The sequence below is a fragment of the Epinephelus fuscoguttatus genome, linkage group LG17, assembly GCF_011397635.1.
Source record: "Epinephelus fuscoguttatus linkage group LG17, E.fuscoguttatus.final_Chr_v1".
Classification (NCBI taxonomy): domain Eukaryota; kingdom Metazoa; phylum Chordata; class Actinopteri; order Perciformes; family Serranidae; genus Epinephelus; species Epinephelus fuscoguttatus.
In genome coordinates this window covers 8,940,359-8,963,701 of record NC_064768.1, presented here as the reverse complement: position 1 = coordinate 8,963,701, position 23,343 = coordinate 8,940,359, and the positions used below count along the sequence as shown (strand labels likewise).

The following is a 23,343-nucleotide window of genomic DNA, read 5'->3' as shown; positions in this document are numbered from 1 at the left end:
TCAGTAATAGATGCAGAGACATGCCAGCACATTCCTGACTTTGGAAAAATGAAACCAAAAGTTTGCAGCTTTGACCCACACAGTTGTTCAAACCTTTTGTCGACTCAAGTCATAGGAAATTTAAATCCAAAGATGTTTACCTTGTCCTTCTCTATCGTCATTGTCTTCTTCCTCCTCCTTCTTCTCCGTCATGGTACTGTCACTACTTTATGGCCAACAACTTCTTTTTCCAGCCAGATGAGGTTTAGGGAATGATATCAAGAGAAGCTGATGGTTCACAGTTGAAAGTAAATACCACGCCATCTCTTGTTGCCATTGTTCTGTCTGTGTGTCTGTGTGACTAAAAGGTGCTGTATGCAACATTTAGAGAGTATCTATACCCCCTTTTACACTGGACAAAAAAACACCCATCTGGCTTTTGTATTTAATAGAAAAGGTTGCAATCAGTAACTCCTTGGACAGACTACTCTGTAGTAGGCACAGGTATGTACTCTAGCTCAAATTGGCTCTGATCATCAGTATGGAAATATGACACCCGGGTGGATATGCAAATTTTTCATCCCTTTTGCAGGGCAATGGAATGATGCACTGCCACAAATTCCGTCTGTCTTCATCCAAGCAGCACTCAATCGCCATTTGAGTTGTAAAGAATGAAGACTGAATAAGTGAGAGATATTCTTTGGCCTCCGTGCTGCTTTCTACTGTTTACTGACCTGTTTTTTCGGCACTTCAGTGATTGAAATATAACATAAAGGCACAGTCATCAGCTGCAGAGCCTGGTACAAGGCTCTTGTCCACTGGCAATGGGACAGGAGCCCATTGCCTATTTTTTGAGTTTTTCCATTTTTTTTAAAAAAAACCCTCTCTATATAGTTTTGTGGGAAAAGGGTATACGTATGACTCAGAGCCTATCATATATAATCTGCACAAGATTCTCAACACTGAGGTGGCTGAGCCAGCAGTTACAGTGTGAACAGTGCTAACAACAGCAACAGTGCTGACAGAGATAATGTTGTTATCCTCTGGGGATACCAGAGGGTGGGCGCTACACTTCTGCAATGACAACATCCCGATAACGGCGCTAACCGCAGTAAGAGTGCAGTGCAGAGTGGCGGTCACTAGATAGCCAGTGGAATATACACACCCGCTATCAAAACAAAGAACAGAGAAGCTCGAAATTGAGCACTCACAGAGGTAGCACAACTTCATTCTCTGCTCAATACGCGATTATTCCACGATATCTTCACATAGCAAACACTGGTTTGCTGCCATATTAATTTTCTGAATGTATACACCGTTTTTAAATTTCGTCCTTTGCCCATGTCCCTGAGGGCCTGTGTGGACCTTCAGCTTGCAGCCTTACACACCAACAAATGTGTGAACATGTCTGAGACCCAGTGTAGTACAGACAGAACAGCAAACACATCTCTGTCCGCATTTAGTTTGTAGCTTTGCCTTGTTAGCACTGAGCTGTTTGTTTTCTAACATGCGATGTGGCTGCCCAATCGCAGATCACCCCGATACAACACTACTAGAGAAAATAAAGGAAATCCTGTTTGTGTGCGGTTGTGAGCTTGAGGTTTTGAGTCTTCTCTTAAACCAAACCCACCCTTCCCCCCATCAGACTTCCTCTTTAACAAACTCTGCTGTCGGTCAAGCATGACCCACTGATCACATTATGCTACAGAGGCCATCAGGTGTCAGGTGGAGGTGGTGTTGGGCTGCAGAGCACCTCTCAGAGCCCCGGGGCCGCCTGATAATTGACTCATCTATCCCTCTGTCATTCTATCTTCATCGCTGTTATTGTCAGTGTTAGCAGGTGTCAACACTGATGAGAGGAGGCTTTTGTTCTGCAGTGGGGCTCCATGTTGGTGTTGTTGGTGGAGGTGTAGGTGACTGATACCTGCAGAGAGGAACATGGAGGGTTTTTGCTTTGGTTTACCAGACAGCGGTGAGTCCACCAAAATATAACAGGATGCCTTGTCTAGTTGATTTTTGTGATCAACCAAGCTTTGTGCAGCTGGAAGTGAAGGAATATGAGAGCAGAAGACAAAATCAAAGAAGTCAGTCAAAGAGATGGAAAGACAAGGAGAGCATGACTGTAAGTGTTACCTTCAGCCGTCTCCAGACATTAAGGTGTTGTAAACACACACACAGTCTGTCAAACATCCGGACAGCAGACAAGCAAAAAGAAAAGCCATCAGGCGTGTCGACAGCAGGATGACTTCAGCAGACAGATATGAGTGTGGAGAACCTGTACTGGCAGTGCAGAATTACAGGTGTAGTTTGTATTATTTCAGTACTTTAAGGGTAATGTTGGTCCTGGACCCTTTTTTCCAGTGTTTTTGTGTTTAAGTAGCTATTTTTACAAAGAGTTCATTCTATAGGGACACTACAAAGTCCCTTCTTTATGCTGCCTTTGCATGTTTACAAAAAAAACAAACGAGAGCAGCATCATGTCGCTGGTCCTGCCCATGGTCCCGTCCTGCCGGCCGTCATGTTTAAACAGACACTATTTCGGCACTGTTACTACCTCTTGTGGCGGCTTCAGGGTGAAATCACTCTGTTCCCCTATTGCGCAATCGTACCTTATATACTGCATGGCGAGGCAGCATAAGAGTGCGATATTCCTGCCTTGAACAGGTACTGTGAAAAAGGGGCTTGTGAAACAAATAATAATTTTTGAAATTGGTCCAGTATTGAGTGAGAGCGCTGCAGCTGGCAGCTGTGAAGCAGGCTGCAATTTAAGTACAAGTTTGCACCCATAAGTGTTGCGTCGGAGCACATTAGAACAACGCTCCGCCCCTCATTGTTCTCGCTAGATTAAGGGACTTTGCAGACCCTCATAATGACTTAATTTCTAAAAAAAAAAAAAAGAAAAAAAGTAACAAGCGACAAATTTAGGGACTTATTCAAACCATCAGGAAAAAAAGCGAGAAATAAATGTATAATTCATTAACTCTGAGTAATTGCTGTCCACGGCTCCTCTGGCAACAGTTCCAAGTCTCTCCTCCTCTCCTGCGCAGGCCCTCCTGGAGTGTGGGCACTGTGAGAGTTCAGTCATTGTGAGTTAACATTAATGCTCTCGCTCTCTGGATTAGGAGCATAAGAAAGCTCTCTTTGCATTGAAATGTTTTGTTGAGGATTTTTATATGAAATCTAGTACAGCAGAGTTGTAAAATGCTTCCAAATAAATGCTCAGTAAAGTCACCAAGAAGCAAATGAGCAATCATCTGGCAATCTTTTGCGACTTTTGAAGCTAGTGCCAGCTACTTTCATTGGAAAAGAGTTGGCAACACTGCTGCTGCTCTGATTAAAATTCATATACATGTTTTAAGCGCTTGAAGATACAGTCACCGCTAAAGCGTATTTCAAGAGAACAAATGAAAACAAATGTAATGACCAAAGTTGTCATATTGACATTTATGGTGTGTTGATTGATTCACAACGTTAACTCATGCAAGACAACATTCCAACTTAAAAGCTGCCAGGAGCTACCGGGGGTAACGTTTGACTGGCACAGTGAATTAAATGATCTTTTTTCAGTCTAAAGCTGCCAAGTAGAGGATGAAAAGGCAGCAGAACATCCTTTTGTTTTTGGAACATCATAAAACGTTACGATGTAACGTTAGTTAAACAAAACTAAATCAAGGCTCACATCCACCTTGGGCTAGCTAACAGGTTGAGTTCTACAAATGCTAGCTAGCTAACTAACATTAACCAGAGATTGCGCAGTGGGGCAGCTACATCCCTTCATTAAGCCGGCTTTGCTTTTTTACACAGAACCAAACAACGCTGGTGTCATGCCGTCCCAGTGTGTGATTTTACACAGCATGCTGGCATCCTGGAAGCAAGAGAGGTGTGATGAGTGTGCCGTTAAACACAACATTGGCCCCTAGTTTGTCATCTAAATACACATCTGCAATGCTTTATAAACAATAACAACAGTATAACATGGCAATTACAATCTTTTACAGTCTCTGTTATATGGTGGCTGATGTTGCTCTCTGTTTGGAGGGTAAGGAGTTGCCGGACTTCATTATTTCCTTAAGTTTTAGGACATTTTCGGCTGTTGTGTTTTTCTTTTTCTTATGAGTTAGCCGCTAACTGCTACTACTGCTTACTAAATCTCCCGTCAGTGGGTCGCACACATAGATGCCATCAAAGCGTCACTCCTGTCCTGACCATGGTCCTGTCCCATTCGCCGCTGTTTCTACCTCCGCTGTCGGCCTAAAGGCGAGACGTCTTTGTCCTCCCCCCATTTGACTACTATACCTTTTATAAAGAAGGGCGCGGTGGAATAAATGTGCGATACTCTGCGTCTGATATTAGTGGGAATGCACTTGCAGTTAGATTCTCAATTATTTATAATGTCTGTCTAACATTTGATCATGTGGTCACTCATAGTTAGAGCAGTACAATGAATTGAAATATTATTGAAATTGCAATATGGCCAAGTGCGATATTAAAATCACAGGAGATGCCTTAAATGTGTCATAACATACCATTGTAGATAAAGCTTTGTGTGGCTACAGAGATGCTCCGGCTTACAAATCATATTCTAGATGTGCTTGTTAGGTGCAACCCAGCAAAAATCATATCATCATAATTTTTTTTTTTTTTTCAGTGAAAATATAATGCAACAAATATTGCAACTGCAAATGTTATGTTTGTATATCTTACAGCTATAGTTATAGTTGACTAATGCATGTAAACTTGTCACTGTAGGAACAGTGGTTATATAGCCTTCAAGAGCCCTACAGAGAAATACAACATTTTTCTTTTATTATGTTTTCCTACAACAACTCAGCTTGTGCTACTTCAGTGCAAAACATGTCCTTGAGCGAGTCTTGGTTAGACAAAATTAAACAATGTATCAGCAAAAGGTAATATATATATATATATATATATATACATATGTATCAGACACTTATAATAATCTGTCAGTGGCAAATACAAGCACTTGTGGTGGACTTGAATTGACAGTGCATAAAAATAGTGGTGGTTACATTGCACCCTGTGTTGCGGCTGTTACTGCAGTGCTCGCACTTGTGCTGGACCAGTTTTTTTAAAAAATTGTTGTTCCTATCAGTCACTGAGACACAAAAACATGGGAAAATAGGGTCCAGGTTTTCCTTTAATTCAGCAAACATGCTGCCATTTAAGGGGCTAAATCTAAACTATGTGCGGGCTTCTAGCAACAGGTTTTCATTCAAAAACACGGCTTTCAGAGAAAAATGACCTCACTGCACAACAATGTTCTTGTCCTGAAGGTCTAGAACTAAAACCGGTTCTCTTCAGGATACAATAGTACACACACACACACACACACACACACACACCTGTTATCACACACCTGTTATATGGGGGCATGGGAGAGGAATACAGAAATCTAAATAAAGATCCTGTCCTCTGATAAACAGGAGCCCGTATGAACTTTAAATGAAAAAGAAAAGGAATTAGACGATTCAGCAATGGCTGCAGGTGCAGACAAAGTATCATGTTTTGCAGCACACTGAAGCATCCTGCCCTGAACATGTTGATCCATGTTTGAGAAAACCTTGTGCAATTCATGACAGGAGAGAGGATTAAACTGATAAAATCAGTAAACAGTCAGGACGGGTATAAACATAGAGGCTTGTATTTACAGTGAGATGTGGGAGGAAGCTTGAAGAGCAGCTCCATCGTGTGTATTTACAAGAGCTGATGCATCTGATGATGAATATGGATTCATTTAAGGATGTATCTACATTAGCATCTTAATGTCTACAGTTCAGCTTCAAAATTAGGTTAAATTGCTTGAGTGTCGTGTCGTCACCCCCCCCCGACACACACACACACACACACACACACACACACACCCTCTCATTGAACGTGGCCTTGTCACCCCGGATTAGGTCTGTCTGTGTGAGTTTCGGTATTTTAAAAAACACAGTCTGACTGCATTCCTTTACACTCTGCTGTCAGTCACAGCCAGGATGACTCCGCCTCCTTCTCAGTGATAGGCGTGTGTGTGTGTGTGTCTGTGTGTATGTGTTAAGGTGGCAGGAAGTATGTATAGCAGCTTCTTTTTAATGGTGTTATAATGAACTTGATTTTGGATTATTATGTAATTCCCTGTGGTGACAGGTGTTTTCACTATAAAGGAACCTGCACAGTAAGAGATTAGTCATTTTTATTTGAGCCGGTGCTTTTTCAGAGTCCAGATTTCTATATGTTTATGTCACAAAATGATCTCTGGTTGTTTAAACAGTCTCACCAGTGGGACCATTTAGTAGTTGTTCTGGAGATTTTTGATCATATCACATGATCTTCATGCAGAAGCACAAGTAGTTTACATTTTAGGACTTTGAGGACTTTTTGTCCATGTGCGTGTTTTCTCAATTGCTACTTCCAGTAGTCAGGAATGAACTTTGATTGCAGCCCAGACACCAGAAGAAAATGTTGGGATTGTATGCTTCTGCAAACCATGGCTATGCTTCATTTACGCATTTCATGCGCATGATATCAGTGTTTCTAAAGTGACAAAGTATATGTCAAAGGGGAGAAGATGGTGGATGGCGTGACTTCTTGGCAAGAGGCCTGTCAGGCTGCAGACCACTGTTTAAGACCAACAAATAACAAAACTGGTTGTTTTTTACCAAGTCATTGCTATGTTTCCTTTTCCCAGAGCTCATGTGCAGTGGAGAGGCTGCTCTTTACTGATGCAGTTAACGTTTTAAAATAAAAAGGCAGTGGACAGTTTATTATTCAACGTAAGTAAAATGCACCACCCACCAATCGCCAACACATTCTCGCTCCGACCTTGTCACATACGTCCAGATACGACGTGAAAGGTACCCTGGGTGCGTTGGTTGACATTCTTGGACGCGTGTTTACTGGCAGCCAACCAACCAACTGCCGCAGAAGAAGACGAAGAAGATTGACAAAGTTCAGTGGCATTAGCACTTAGCGTTAGCATGGGTGCGTTTGATAGTCTAATTTGACAGAGTGGTTTAAGGACATTGTTGCGATATGTTACTGGTATAAAGAGAGTGGCCAGTGTCACAGAGCGCCAGCATAAATAGCCTGAATACAATCCAACTGGAGTTTTTCCTTATCTGCTGCAAGGGTCTGAAGGACAGAGGGATGTCGTATGCTGTAAAGCCCTGTGAGGCAAATTGTGATTTGTGATATTGAGCTTTATAAATAAAATTGATTGATTGAAAAGCTGGGGTATGGAAGCATTTTGGCTTCTATGAAGTTGAATGAAAAAAGGACCTGGACAAGAGCCACAGTATACACAGGTAGGCTACATTAATCTGTTTATGTAATTATTGATCACTACAAACACAGTCCGCTGTTATTTTAAAGTAGCAAGTAGTCACACAGTGAAAATAATACTAATATAGAAACCAAAAATGTTAATGTATCAAGATGCATCTATAATCATTTTTATCATCGAATCATAGCCCTCGAAATTGTAATCAAATCGTGAGGTGCCTAGAGATTCCTACTACTATACCCTTTTTCCATTGGCACTCTTGGCTGTGCAGAGTAAAGTCATGCTGCACTGATTTTTGTTTCCATTATCAGTTCAGATGCACCGTGCCACGCTAAGAGATGAACCCTCTCAGGAGTAGGTCCAAAAGCCGGGCAGGTGACCCTCAAGCGGGTAGCAGTGATGTCTCACCGACCGCAGCCAACCCCCGATGACCCCCTTTCTACCCCCTGAACAAGCCTGTGTTGCTAGACTTTACTCCCCTCTGTCTGCAGAAGACTGGAGAGAAAGGCTTTTTTAAAGGTCTCTCTGTAGCCCTTTTTAGATAGGAGTTGTGCAAATTTGCAGGAAAGCCCAATCAGCCTTTTTTCAGCATTGGCAGTATAAACACAAAATCGGGGAGTGCAGCAAAATGATGCCTGCCTACTTTTGTTTATAGAGAATGTGCCTTTTTCGGGGCAATGGGGGGCGTGAGCAAGTAACAAAACATGTAGCTCAGCATGTGAGCTCTCTCATAAGTTGGCCCGTTCTTCACCGTTCCTGTCATCTGACGGTTAATGGCCTCTTCATTTGCGAGGGCAAGGAGGGCGCGCAATTCTTTGTCTCCCCAGTTGCTCATCTTTACAGTGTCTGACAGATTTGCATTTCCTTCTTGTTACTAGCTGCTCGGTAATTCCTGCTGTCAGCTGTTTCCTGTTTATCCACCGCCAGTGGCTAGCCCATCCCGCTCTGTGTGTCTAAACGCTCGCAGCTTGCCGGCAAAAAAAGGCCCAACATTCATGGAAAATCTGGCAGTGTAAAAGGGGCTCATGAGTGTTAAAAAGTGGTCTGGAGCTGTGCAGCCCTCCACCTCCCAATGGATAAAGTCAGCTCATATATACATGTAATCAGAACTACATCACTTTACAGCAAATTATATGATACATATGAAACTGATCTATGTAACATATCCATGGTTTGTAGAAACATACAATGCCAGCATTTTTTTCTGGCTGTGGGGCTGGTTAATCTCCGCACAATACCTCAAATTTTCTTGTAGAAAAACTGTAACATCGGCAAAGAAAGCAGTCGACCCTGTGACCCAACAGACTTCTGCTTCACCAGTTTGACTGTTAGGGATATTTGCTTGTTTGTAGCTGGAGGGGAATCAGTCTGCAGCTCCAACAGACACTCTGGTTGGATTCTTGTCTCTTTGTGGCTCACATGAGCCAGAGTGTCTACATTTATGCATTAAACACAAACTTTGAATTTGATCTTGAAGAGGAAAATGACATAAAAGCATGCCAGACTTCACCCTGTGATTTACTTGATGTTTTCATTCTGTGGTTGTTTTGTAAGTTGATAAATTGACTGTGGAGATAAAAGCTTTATTTTGAAATAATTACAGGGAACAGGCTGAATATAACCTAACTGCTGAGATACATGCATACTTCTGGTGCCATCAGTGGGGATTTTCATATTGATTGAATCTTTTAAAAAGAGGTTGTTTTTGTTTTTTGTTTTTTTTTTAAATCTAGCAGCAAACTAGTCAGATGCTTTTGCACAGTTAGTCAAACTTCTATGATTTATAAATCATTCTTCTATCACCTCCTCTTGATGCCACATTAAAAAAACAAACAAACAAAGAAAAAAACTGCCAGCTGGGAAAACCCTTTCACGTCACACCCATCAGTCATAATTACAAGTTGGATATTGAGGAGTTTTTTTTTTTTTCTTCACATCTCCACCCAGCATTATTAGCTCCAGAGATGCAGCAGCAGATGACAAACATGCCACCAGAAGGCTTTTACCCACAGTAATGCAGACAGAGCAACTTATTAAATATGACAAACCTTCGCTGCAGCTTGTCTTTGATCAATTTTAGAGTCAGAAATGAAAATATTTTTTAAATTTTAATGGGTTAAACTTGTAATAAACAAACTCAAAATGTGGATTTAGTGTTACGCGACTCATAAAACACAGCTTTAAGTGTTCAGCAGCAGGTGAGGTCATTAAAGCACCTGGATTCACCTGCTCAGTTTGTTTTTTGTTTTGTTTTTGTTTTTAATGTAACACACCTTTGACCTTTGAAGCATCTTTTCTAAAGAACTTGGCCTCAGTCATGTATCCAAGAATGAGCTGTTTTCCTCTCCCTAACGAGGGCGAGGCCTGTGTTACAGAGAATGGCAGGAATGTCACTGTCATGTCTGCACTCGTCTTCTTCAGCTCACATTTGTGTCGCTGCTCAGCTCTTCTTTATCTCTCTATAGCCCTACAGTTTCTCCTTTAACTTTGCTCGTTTATTCTGATTTAATTTCGACCTCTGGTTTGTTTTTCTGCATAATCAAGCAGAAAACACGGCTTAAAAAGTTATTTTTATATCCTCTAAAGAGAAGAGGAATTCAAGCAAGACCACTTTTGAAAGAACAAATGACTCATTCTTACTTTTGCAATAAAAAGTTAATGTCAAGTAATAAACACACAATACACCTGGTTGTTTTGGTGCGCACCTGAGTGCAATTGCTGTGTTTCCACCTGCCCAAACAAACCACACTGAGGGGGCAAACGCACTTGAGTTCGATTGAACCAAACCAAACAGGGCAGGTATGAAAGCACCCTTAAACATTATGAAAGACCTGGATATCAGCAGGTGTCTAAACCATTAAATGTCCGCCCCCTCACTAGACACCAGAAATATTAGTCGGTTAAACCAGTTCATGTTGTATTTATGTACAAGGCTGCTTAACTGTCATGCAGCCCCCCGCCACTAATGGGTGCTATGGAGGTGTCAGACAGTAGTCCCCTTCCCTGTGGTAATGTGCGAGTAAACTGGAGTTTAAAACAGCACGGTGGGAAATAAGAGCAATGTCCTCTCGCAAAACCAGCACGGTATGGCAGTACTTTGATCTAGAATATGTAAACAAATAAACTGTCATATAATCACTCAACTTGAGCAATGCACAACCACATTCAACATGTGCATTTGGATGTTAACCTGCGTTAACCAACGATGGCTGCTGCTAGCGGATTGTTTTCCCTTTTTTAGACTGGTCGACTAGTCTTAATTAAAATTTTCATTTAGTTGACGGGAAAATTAGTAGCTAGGAACATCCCTAGTTTGGATATGTGCAGATATCCCAACACCAACCTTTTCAAGAAGGTGGTTGAAGGAATGAAAGAGGGAGGCTGTGTTCCCACAGTCCAACAAGTCCACCATTGGTTGGAAACTTTAAAAAAAATCCTATTTTGGTGCCAAGCAGCTGAATGGCACAAGCAGAAAGGTCATGTTAGGGCACGTAAATCAGAGTATGCACAGTGCGTGTAATTGGAAATATTAGCAGAATATTCATTTTCATTAGCTAACAGTTTCGTAGTAATATTGTCTTTGTTGGAATAAAGGCAAAAAAGGAATATTCTGTGCCTGTAAACATAGTCAGTGTTGTCTTCTTCTAACAGCTGCAGCTCCAGACGAACAAACATGGCTCCACCTTGATCTGACGCTTAAATGTTTCTTGTCTGCCCCTATGTAAACTCTTTAATTTTTTTTAAGACACATTGTAAAGTCGATAAATAGCTGAAGGGTCCAAGTCTATTCTACCACAGACACTTTCTCTGTCGTCATCAAAGACTCCAATCATCACCTCTTCTCTGTCTTCTTCTCAGCTTTTCTTTCTCACCTCTCTGTTTTTAACCTTTGACCTCTTAGAATGTCCTGTCATTGAATTACTTGTGATTTTCTTATTTATTCTATGACCTCTTGTCTTGCTTCTGCTCTTATCAGTGGCCCAAAAAATGTATCAGTTTCTGTGATAAGATTCAGTGACTCGACAAAAAGGTATTTTTAAAGACGCTGGCTGCTGTTTGCTTTGTAGTCACTGCCTGACTCACTCAATGCCTCTCTGAGGAAGGTTTCATAATGAGTAAATGTAAAGGTGGCTGAGCAGGCAAATATTTTGCAAGTTTAATCAGTCAGAATATAAAGTTGACTGAGATTAGACTGCACCGTAAAAATGTACTCAAAGTAGCAGTGTCAGACTAAAGTGCACTAATGTGACCTGAATCTGTAAGAGACCAAAAGAATTTTATGAGGAAAGTTTATTCATATTCACTAATCATTTAAAACTGATGTAGATGTTCTAAATGTCGGAGAGATTGATCCAGATTTATATATATAATTTAATCTGTTTCACGTGTCTAAATCTATTCAGATAAAGTATGTTCTTGCTGTTGTTGTACAAGTTCATTCATTAGGATAAACCCCTAAAGACGAACCATCTTGTTTTCAAGGGGCTTGCATCATACCTACAAACAGTGATATGTTACATTTGTACCTTATTATTTAGCAGATACATTTACATTTTTTACATTTCTTTACATTTCTTTGTGTCTCAGCAATGCCATGGTTAATGGGTGAGTAGGTTTAGGCACAAAAACCACTTGGTTATGGTTAGGAAAATACCATGTTTGGGCTTAAAATACCCAGTCTGGGGGGGCACAACATGATTTTGCCAAGTGGGACATGCTCCTGGATCAACATCCCACATTTCTCTGACATCATGAGTGTGCTGCTCCTGTGCTTCTTTCAAAACTCCTTTGTGCTTCTACAGAGGTAAGCTAGTTTTCCCAAAATGAAGTTGGTACAATTGAACAAAAACCTCAGCAACTCTGAATGAAAAATCATGTAAGCTACTGCAGAGTTAGCCAGTTAGCTTGCTAAGTAGGCAGGCTATGCTAACAAGTAAGCTTGCCAATAGGCTAGAATATTGTTCAATGTGCCAAATGTATCCTCCACAGGTCTTTGCAACAGCAAAATGACATTATCCTTGCTCATAATGTTAATGAACAATATTTTAGCCTATTTGTAAGCGTACTTGTTAGCATAACCTTTCTAGTTAGCAAGCGAACTCGCTAACCTTGCAGTAGTTTACATGGTTTTTGTTCAATGTTACTGAGGATTTTGTTCAGTTGTACCTTTAATTTGTAAAGATAACATAGCTTTGAAGAAGCACAAAGGGATTTTGAAGGAAGCACAGAAGCAGCACACTGATGATGTCAGAAGGCTGTGATTGGTTGATTGCAGTGTAGGTCCTGGAATACAATGTGGGATGTTGATCCGGGGCATGTCCTACTTGGCAAAATCACGTCATGCAGTCTGAGGGCACAATGCCTGCTGTAAAAGCAGCAATGTTTTATTAAAAAGCCAACACTGAATTGCCCGAAACTGCAGTTCCTCTAATGACCACTTGAGGCTGGCTCCAGAAGTGAGTCAATCCCCATAGACCCTCATGTTTAAATGCACAACTTTACAGCAGAAATAAACCTGTTCACAGCCTGGTCTCTCAAGGTCTCTATAGATAATTTTAACATTCATGACAACTGTACAGGGGGATACATTTTATAACTCAACCGATTACATTTTATTAAGGCTTTAAGTTATACATGATTAAGGGCGTGGCTGCTCTGTTGATAGAGTCCTTGGGTTCTCAGTCAGATCCACTCCCCCACTCTTCCACAGTGCTAGCCTCTCACCCAAATATGGTCACTTCTGGCTCTAAAAATCAACAACATGGCAACAGTTGTGATGCTGAACTATACGCTTCAAAACCAATGGATGATGTCACGGAAGCTACATCCATTATTTTTACTATGGTCTGTGGTAAAAAAAAAAAACAAAAGCTTTTTGTGCCTAAAAAGCAGCCTGAAACAGCGAAAGGTCACTAAACAACCAGTTTTGTTTTTGTTGGTCTCAAACAGTGGTCTGCAGCCTGGCAGGTATCTCGTCAACATGTCACACTACTCCCTCCACCTCCTGATGACTACATCAGCTCATTTACTATGTATATGATAATTATGAAACGTACAAATGTAAAGCATTTTCTTCTGGTGACTGGGCTGTCAGCTTTTTGCTCCAGCTTTATACATTAGTCACTACTTAAAAGACCTTTCACCTTCTTCCTGTGTGTTTGTGTGTGTGAGGTGGTTTGAACACTACAGCTCTGTATCAGTGTGTGTGTGTGTGTGTGTGTGTGTGTGTGTGTGATGAGATTACATCATCCCGAAAGCGTGTCAAGGAAACAATAATGCTGTCAGATAGACGATCAGTGAATCAGTTGAGCACAGAGAGCTAATTCCCAAAATAAAAGATATTTATCTTCAAAATTCAAGGTTGTTGGTTTTTTTTTTTTCTTTTTGTTTTTAACAAACCCAGAGGTGGTTGTTGGTAGTGATAATAACACAAGCCAAGAAATTAAAGCTCCATCTATCCTTAAAAACATGTCATAATATTTAATTTTGTTGATATAAGTTTATCTCAGTTTGCACGGAACTGGTCATATTCATTTATATTTAATCTTGTTTCTTCTCAGTGTTCGTACCATGTGAAACCATAAACAGTGTCATTCTGCTGATATCACAGATATATGTGAGATGTGCACCAGAGCAAGGTCATCGCTGCTGCCGTACTAATCCCTGTTTTCTGTTGTGTTTCTGTTCTCAGGGTGGAGTCACCGTACTGAAGAAGTTCCCGCACATTGCTGGTGAGTTTCTCTGATAACTGCACTCTTTATAACAAGCAAGTAAAAGCATGTCAACCCACAGTGACATTAAAACCAATCAGTGCCAAAGAAAAGGAAAAACAGACAGTCAGACATAAACTGTTGAGTAAGAATTGAACTAAATGTGTAAACATCAGGGTGTCTGCAGGGCCTTTAAAGCCATTAAGTAGTCTTAAATTTGAATTTGTGAGGTCATAATCACCACAAACACTCTATTCTTATATAGAATCTTTTCACTTCTTTTTTTTTTGTCAAAATGAGTCAAGCTCTTCTGCATGAAAGTCCACATTTCTGATGTTACAAATCTTCAAACCTACCACTAAGCCTAATGCTGTGTTTTGATTTTATATGTGCATTTACTTTTTTGGCAAAATGTAGAAAGTCATTCACTCTAATAACCAAATTCCTACATAAAACCTAACTCTGTACAGAAGCATGTATGAACTACTTACCATTATACTAACCTGCAATGCTTTTTTTTCCCTTTTTTTTTTTTTTTTTTTTTAAATCTGTCTTAAATTTGATTAAAAACTACCTTGAAAAGGTGTCAAAAAGCATTCAGTTTAAGTGTATGATACCTGTAGACCAGGGGTGTCCAAACTTTTTTGAATGGGGCCAGATAAAACGTGAAAATACGTGGGGGCCAACTGATTCTTGCATTAATTGTTTTTTTTTTGTTTTGTTTTGTTTTTGTTTTTTTTAAAGGGAGACAATTGCAACCATTTTTATCTTTTAATGAACCATTACTACTTGATGCCTGTCTACAAATTGTGTGATAGTCCTATCATTGTGAGATGAAGGGTAAAAATGCGAAGTGATCTTGCTCGATTAATCATTATTGTGTAAAGGGCCACATATGGTATATTTTGAAAGTCAAGTCAAGGGCCGATTAAAATTGGTCTGCGGGCCACAATTGGCCAGACTTTGGACATGCCTGCTGTAGACACTAGGGCTGTCCCCTGTTTTTCCTTTTTTTTTTTTTTTTTTGTCGGTCAGTGAGCGCTCCTCAATTTTACACTGCTCTCCAATACGGGCAGCTGTAGACACAGACCTAAGGTGAGTTTAAGTAAGATGAAGGAAAGGAGGCTTTGCCTGATCAGGCTACAAGATAATGTCAGCTTCTTCTCTCTGCGTAGGGACTTTATATGATACAGTCTCTGGCTTTTGTTTGATATCTATTGTCAGCAAAAAAATAAAACATTGCAAGTCCTGGGACACATTTACGATTTGTTAGCATAATTAGCACCCATTACCTCAAGAGCTAACATGGCTTGTTTAATATATTTCATGAAAATTGCTGTCACCCTAAACATCCTGCTGAACCCCAATGAAACTCAAATTCTGTGTGGAAGTAAATTAACAAATAGTCATATATTCGTAGCGAACAGCTACATCCAATGCGACGGACATTATTCTGAGTTGGGTACAGCCCTAGTGGACACCCTGTATGTTACTGGGATATGAACAGAATGATGTTAGGTTACAGACTGTCTTTAAAATGAAGTCAGTATTCTAGTCGAGTGGGTGGCCACTTTTTGCACACAATATCCAAATTTTTATCCAGCACCATATCTGGTGTCCATCTGCATACAAACAGAAATATTTTTGTACAATAAACAGATGTATTTATGAGCATAGTGTTACATCCATACTGCTAATTTGAGAGATTTTCAAAGTGTATTAATATGTTAATTAGATCATATATATCACAGTATATCATATTATATAATACTGCAGGAAAGTGATGACAGACTTGTTTCTGTGATAAACTGAAACAGTTTGAGTCGTCTTGATGTCCCTGAAGGAGCCTCTCCTCCCCAAACACTGACATATGTGTATGCATGTAGTGTGTGTGTGTGTGTGTGTGTGTGTGTGTGTGTGTGTGTGCGCGCGCGCTTTGTGCAGTCTGTGTTGAAACAGTAGCCACCAAGGCTGTCTCCACTTGGTCGAACAAACAAACCCCAAACCCTTGCGGGTGTGTGTGTATGTATGTATGTGTGTGAGATAAGAGTGTTGATTTAAAGTGGAGTCACACTCAGCCTGTCTGGGTCGGAGCCCTGAAGCAGCTTCTTGCTTTGAGCTTCTACCTGCAGCTTTTCAGGTGTTTTCAAGGAAATTGGCGTTGTTGGGTTTTTTCTTTCATCTCCCGACACTCTGCTATAGATTAAGAAGCTAAATGTAAACTACAGAATACATTTAAAAAAAACCCTATGTATCCTTAAGGAAACTTTTGTGGCTGAGGTGCTCAGTAAACATAATAAAATAAATATGTAAATAGTATATATATACTCCATATATATACAGTAAAAGTAGAAAAATAAGCACATAAGTAGAATAAAGGAAAGAGCAAAGTGCAAATGCCTTGTCACACATGACCTAAAGTTCAGGGCAGCAGTTATTATGTTCTAAATAAAATATACAGTCTGAATATAAATAAAAAGCAATGCAGGTTTGTCACTAACTAAAGAGTATCATATATGAGTAACACCCAGTGCTTAAGGCATTATTCACTCAAACTGTTAAGTGACAGCAAATAAGACAGTAAGATAATTATAATAATTATTAGAGGGCCAAGCCCGCAGGGGACCAGCGGTGCTGGGAACCCTATTGTTTTTGTTCGGGTTTTTATTATTATTATTATTATAGTTTTTCTCTATTTTTATTTTTCCGTTGGTAAAAGTGATGCTGCAGGCTAAACCGTGCAAGGGAGGGTGGTGCCATTTGGAGGGTTGGTCCAGACCCCTGCACGTACCTCAGACGCAAAAAATGACATAGGTCCGTCAGCAGGGGGTGCTATAACCAAGGTCAACGCGTTTTGGGCTATAACTCCCACACTGTATGTCACACATTCAACAGCCTCATATCCCCAGATTCCCTGAATAGTGCTGAATCACCTGGGCTGGGCCACGCCCATTTCCGCCTATAATTTTTTTCACAAAATCATGAAAACTGGAAAACCTGCTTTTTTAAACTCCTCCTTGGGATTTTGGTCCGATCGGCGTGAAACTTGGCACAGACAGTCGTCAGCTGGACCTGATCTAAAGTTATCAAAAGAATTTTGTTCGGTACAAATATGCACAAATTATTAACAAATACATTTTGCTAGCTACCTATAAAAACGCGAACTGTTGCATATCTCAGCCAAAATAAATGCTAACAACACTAAATCTGAGATCCTTGCTTGGCATGTGACTCTGAGGGTATGAGCCAAATTTGACTAATGTTGGCCACTAGGGGGCGCTGCAAATATGGGAGATTTATATCTCTGAAATACCGATTTGTACGACATTTGGTGAGTATGATGCTGGGTCACTCCTGAGTCCATAACTTGAAGTTTATCACGACTGGTCAAAGTGGGCGTGGCTTATTACAAGATAAACAACAAACATTTATTTTTATACTGAGGGCTTTGAAATTCACAGGGTATATATCGAATAGCACACAGACCACCCATACCAAAAATCGTGTGTCTACTCCACTAGGTGGCGCTATAACGGAGGCAAACGCGTTTTGGCCTGTAACTTCCACATTTTAAAACACATCTTCATAAACTTTATATCCACGTGTTCCCTAAATAGAGTTGCATCTTCTGACATAGGCCACGCCCACTCCCACTGCATATGTCTCTTAGTAAGTCACTACACATCAAAAACCTAATTTTTCAAACTCCTCCTAGCGTTTAAGCTCCATCTGCATGAAACTTTACACATATAATCTCCAGACTGGCCTGATCAAAAGTTATCAAAAGAATTTTGCTACTCCAAAAAATGGGGTACTTATAAATAAACATTTTTTTTCTGCTAGCTAAAAAACACATACTGTTGCATATTTTTGTCAAAGTAAAAGCTATCAACGTCAAACTCAAGTCACTTGTTTCAGACGTCAACCAGAGGCTCTGTGCCAAATTTGCCACAAATTAACCGGTAGGGGGCACTATAAACAGAGAAACATCAAGTGACATGAGAGTTGATCAGATTCGCATGAAATTTGGTGAGCGTGATGCAGAGTCGCTCCTGAGGCCAGCCATAAAGCTTAGTGATGTTTGGTCGGGCCGACTTCCAAGGGCTCCGCGACACCCAGGGGCCGAGTTGCGCAGGGAGGCTTGGCCCCCGTTCATAACTGCTTGCAGTTCTAGTTCTAATTATGATTTTAATTGAGTGCTAGTTCGGCAGTTTGTGACTGGTTGGTATTTATTTACACATTAAATCAGGTTTCCCAGACATCCAGTAATACTGTAATGCAGCTTCCAGAAAAAAATGACAAATTCACAAAAATGTGTCAGTAAAGTTTGGGATCAGTGGTCACAAGACCCCCAAATAGTTTTTGTCAGATGTCCTTTCAGCAACTGAAACTCAACACTAATGAGGAATGAGATTGAAATTAAAATCATATGAATGTCATCATTTTCAGTGTTTCACTAATTATGGTCTTTAATTTCAAATAGTATATCTCTACAGCACATTTTAACGACAACGAAATGTATTATTGCACAGAAAACATTAAAAGGTGAAAGCTAGCCACAAAAATATACAAATGAAAACATAAACTGTACTTTAATTACAGGCGACTTAGTGAACCTAATATCCAACATTGAAATCAGCTGAACTCAAACTGAAATATTTAGATTAAGCAGCGCATCCACTCAGCCTCTCTTGGCCCCGTTCTCTCTTTCTGTTTATCAGACCACAAATGACACAAGAATTAGCTAGCTAGCCACCCCACTGACCCTCCACCTCATTACCCGCGACTATAGACTACGTCAGGGGGTCTCCGGAGACTGGCCTTTGGTTTGGCAGTGTTGAAAATTAACTTTTTGTCTACCTGTCACTGTGGCTGGTGGAATATCTAAAACCTACAGCCACTCAATAGACTACCATTGTTTTATTGGCTGGTGAGTGAAGCAAATCTAGCAGTCACTTGCATATTTACCAGCATTGACTGGTGCCTGGTGCTAATTTCAAACCCTGGTCAGCAGCTGTGGCAACTCAGTTTCAGCCAGTGCAAAACCCCAAGCGCCAGGTGTCACAGCAGGCTGGTGGCCAGCAACAGCGCTTGGTCTAACCTGTGGAAAGGCAGCAACAGAAAGTTTGCTGATCCAGCAAGGAATCAGGGCTGTTCGGTCCTCAGAGGTGGGGTTTGCACTGGCTGAATTTGGGTTGCTGCAGTCGCTGTCTCCAGAGCTGCTGCCTGCTCTCCTCCTGGCAACATGGTCTGTAGAGGCGGGGTGAGGCAGAGGACACACTCAGATTCAAGGCTCCAGCTAACGCTTGTTACATAAACGTGAACATGAAGCTGCAGACTTTAGCTCCAGTTAGCAGAAGGCTAAACTATTAGTGACACTTTCACTCCATCTCACTTCTTTACTGTTGACATGTTAACATGACATATTGACACATTGCCTTATTTCATTTATTGTCAGACCCTTCCTGTTTTGGATTGCACTGCAGTGTAGGCAGTTGTTGCCAAAACTGGAATAGCAACTTTCTTTGCAGGATTCTCCACCAGTGAATCACATTTTCACCCTCTGAAGGGATGTGCACACACTACTGTTTCTGTAGAACAACCAGTGGGAACGCCCTCTCTCTGAAATGACCTGTGATTGGTCAAAGTCTCCCATCATGGGCTAGATTTTCTAAAGCCTGAAAACAGAGCCAAAGAGGGGGTGCAGAGTCTAGTTTTCTCTCAAAACCACTTGAATTAAAACTTGCTTAAAGTCAATTATGAGATTTTTATGAGCTCTTGTAACCAGTTTTTAAATTAGCTGAAGTATGAGTCATTAATGGAAGTTAACCTTTCTCCTTTCTTGAAGTTGGTGAAGCAAAAACAGGTTTAACAAAGACAGGCATGGCTGAACAACACGTTTACAAAAGCTTACACTGTGAGTGCATGTTGGGATTGATATGATGCAGAAATTCATGTATGGGTGTGGTGTGTGTGTGTGTGTGTGTGTGTGTGTGTGTGAGGCAGATGTAGATTTTCCTTCACAGAGAAATGTAAATGTAACAGAGGAATAAAAGTAAAGAGAGGGACCAGGTGGAATTTAAAATGAAATTAATAGCTCTGCAAACATTCTCTTCTGTCTTCGTTGTCTTTTTAGCATCTGACCATTTTGTTTCCCATGATCCATGCGTGCAGCCGGGGAGGAGCGTCCAGTTGGATCCAGCTAGTTTCCAGTGAAGCCCTTACTAAACCAGATTTCCCATCACCCCCTCTCTTTTCTCTCTCCCTGGATGAGGACAATGGAAACTTGATTTGACCCAAACAATGGATGCTATCAGTTTGGATTTTTAGCTGGACTCTTCACTGTTTGTTCCCATCTAAATTTTTAAACATTTTTGAGTTGGTTTTTTTTTTTCACCTTCACCATAAAGTCATCCACCATCAGTGGATCATCACCTCCTTCTCTCCTTCTCCTCCACCTGGTGTTAACAAACGTCATCCTTCACCTTTTGTCTCGTTCGCCGCTTCCTATAGGAAACTAAAAACACAGAGGAACTCTGTGTGACGGAGATGTTTCCTGGACTGAAGCTGATGGACTGGCGGTTACGATGAGTGACTCTTTATCCTGCTGGAAACCTGAGGAGGAAACACACACACATGCTGGCCACACACGTAGACATTTAGGATTCTGGTTTTAAATAATATCTGAAAAAAAGTTGTGGTTTGATTTATGTCACTCTCTGCGCCAGGTGGGTGGAGTTTAGCTGATGGGGGTCGCTTCAAGTGCAGCGAAGGAGTTAAGTTTTAGATGCTCCTCTGCAGTTGACAGTGTTACTGGAGGACAGTTTGATCCAAAATACCTCAGTTTCTCTGGTGCTCACTATTTTGAGAAAGCTTTCTAACACACCTGTTGAGCCCACTTTGTAACAAACATGCCACCAGTTGAGATTTTTTTTTTTCTTTACTGAGGTTAGTACAAAACTTTATTGGCAATATTGTCCCTCTCTGCGGCTGCTTTCCTAAATTTTTTAGTTTTCGTTCAACACAACATAGATGTTCGCCACTACTGAGCTTGAAGCTGAAAATATCTTTAACACCTGGAGCACTGAAATAAAGCAGTGGTTTAGCTTTTAACCAGAATGTATCTTAGGAATAACCATATTTGTTTTTACAGCTTACCTGCCAGCCAATTAGAAACAAGTACAATATATATTTTTAAAGTTTTTATTGTCATTTTTAACTGGGCCGTTGATGTTCCTGAAGGAGTATTCCTTTCCTTTAAAAGAAGTGTTTTAGAACATGCAAACACTAACAGCACAAAATAGATCCATTATTGATGTCACTTTTCTTCAAAATATGCTTATTTTATGTTTCTATGAAAAAAATCATATATTTTTTTAACTTTCAAATATCGATTTCAGCTTCAGAAATCCAATATCAGTCAGGCTCTAGGGTCTGTACACATGAAAAGATAAAATAGAAATAGATACCCAAACTCTCAACTACTCTCCTTCCATAATCTTTGCTGTGATTCTGGATTGCTTGCTCTACCTTCATCCTCCCCTCTGTTTGGTCCAGGATCCTCTTTAGTGTTTGTTTAAGTGATCGTTTGTGTCTTCTGTGGAAAAGCATGAGAGTAGAAAGAGGAGGAGGTTCATGTTTAAGGTGGCACAGACAAGATTCAACACGCAGGGATGGGTCAGGGTGGTGAAGGGCGAGAAGAAAGAAAACAGAAGAGGAAAAAAAGGGCGGGAAGGTGTTTGTCAGCAGCAACATACTTTGAGTTTTGGAGGGAAAGTTTTGGTGAGCTTCAGGGCGGTGCTACTGAATTTTTTTAAACAGTCTTTACCACAATTGGATCGAAGTTTTAAACTAAATTATAGTCGTATAGACACATCTGGCTTTCATCTGAAATGTTAAAGAAAACAAACCACTTTTTGTGTTATTTGAAGTTCAGCTTTTTCACTAGATCACACTCCTTTTCTTGAGTATTTTGTCATCAAACCTCAGATGATTTCTCCTGCGCTGTGAGCTGATGGATGATTATTTTTGTTTCGTTTGTGTGGTTAGTGGTTGTGTGTGATCTCAGACTTCAACATGCACTGATCTCCGGTGAGATAAGTATTTATTTTGTTTAGAAAAAAAAAACCTTAGTAACTGGAGCTGAAGATCATAGCTGGTCTGCAGAACACACATTCAAAATCGCATTCCTTTTTAGGGGATTTTTCAGTTTGTGCAGTCGAAGATGCTCAAATTGACTATTAAAAAGTTTTAAAAACATGGTGTCATTTTCAACATATTTATGTGTCCAGTTTGGGATAACACAGAGCACGGAATGTATTAATAACAACACACATAGATACATTTTGTTGTCCTTAACAAGTCACATTTATATGTTGAAAATGACACAAGTAGCCTTAAAGAGAAACTGCCCTCACTGTAAATAATAGAGATAGATACACTGTAAACAATTTGTGATGTCTTTGGAAATATATGTGGGGTTTTTATTTCTTATCATGATTCATTTGTTAAAAAAGGTTTGTTTTTGTTCTGTCGTTTTGTTAATGTTTACAGAAACTGTCTCGCCTCTGTGAAATTCCTGTAAAAATCTTAAAAGATAAAATAAATGTCCCCAAGGTGAAGTTCTTGTCCTGTTTAAGATAAAAGCTGTGGAAATATTTTCCTAATTTTGCCTCATTTATTGTGTTTTTTTAATTTATATTTCACTGTGACACTGAGGCTTCCGTTTATACTTGAACACAACCAATCAGAGTCTGAGTATCTTCAAACTGTCCAATCACAGAGAAAGGTGAGTGTTTTCTTTGAGACTGTTGGTCAACTGTGTGAATGCATACCTTGTGTGTGTGCGCTTGTGTGCGTGTTTTCTCTACGGAGTCAAGGAGACTAGGGCGTGGCAGGTGAGGAAAGACAGGAAAAAGCCCTCAGCCGTAGATCACACACACAGACACACACACTGTGAAAACTATCCGTCTCAACAAGTCATTTCATCTCAGTTTCAGCTTTTAGGTCTTCCTCTTAAAGACACGTTGATTATAAACAATGATTAAAACTAGACAAAAAATCGAAATCTATTGTTTTCAGTTGTTGAAAAATATTTGTTGTGACATTTGTAAAATGTTCTTACAGAACCCCAAATAAAACCCTAAAACCAAATTATATGAGTCTCAAAAAGACCAGAGAAAATCCTCAAAAAAGTCCTCACTTTCTAAAAATATTCTCTCAAGGTCGAAAACTTTATTTGGTCCTCACAGAGACAGGAGTAAAACCCACAGCATAATCTGTGTGTGCTTGTGCTCTCTTCCTGTGGGTCAGATTAACCTCCTGTTTATTCTTTTTCTTCAAAACACCCCAGAGATAAACAGAGAACAC

General features: G+C 40.2%; 1 protein-coding gene across 1 annotated transcript in view; it reads left to right on the top strand.

The window, feature by feature from the left end:
• si:ch211-264f5.6 (carcinoembryonic antigen-related cell adhesion molecule 2) overlaps positions 1 to 22,640 on the top strand; it is a 46,371-nt gene extending 23,731 nt beyond the window's left edge. Inside the window, exons 9-10 of the mRNA XM_049603096.1 lie at positions 13,956 to 13,995; positions 20,111 to 22,640. Coding sequence (XP_049459053.1) covers positions 13,956 to 13,974 — 19 coding nt within the window. The 3' untranslated portion in view covers positions 13,975 to 13,995; positions 20,111 to 22,640. The remainder of the gene's footprint in view (positions 1 to 13,955; positions 13,996 to 20,110) is intronic.
• The last annotated feature ends 703 nt before the right edge of the window (positions 22,641 to 23,343 follow it).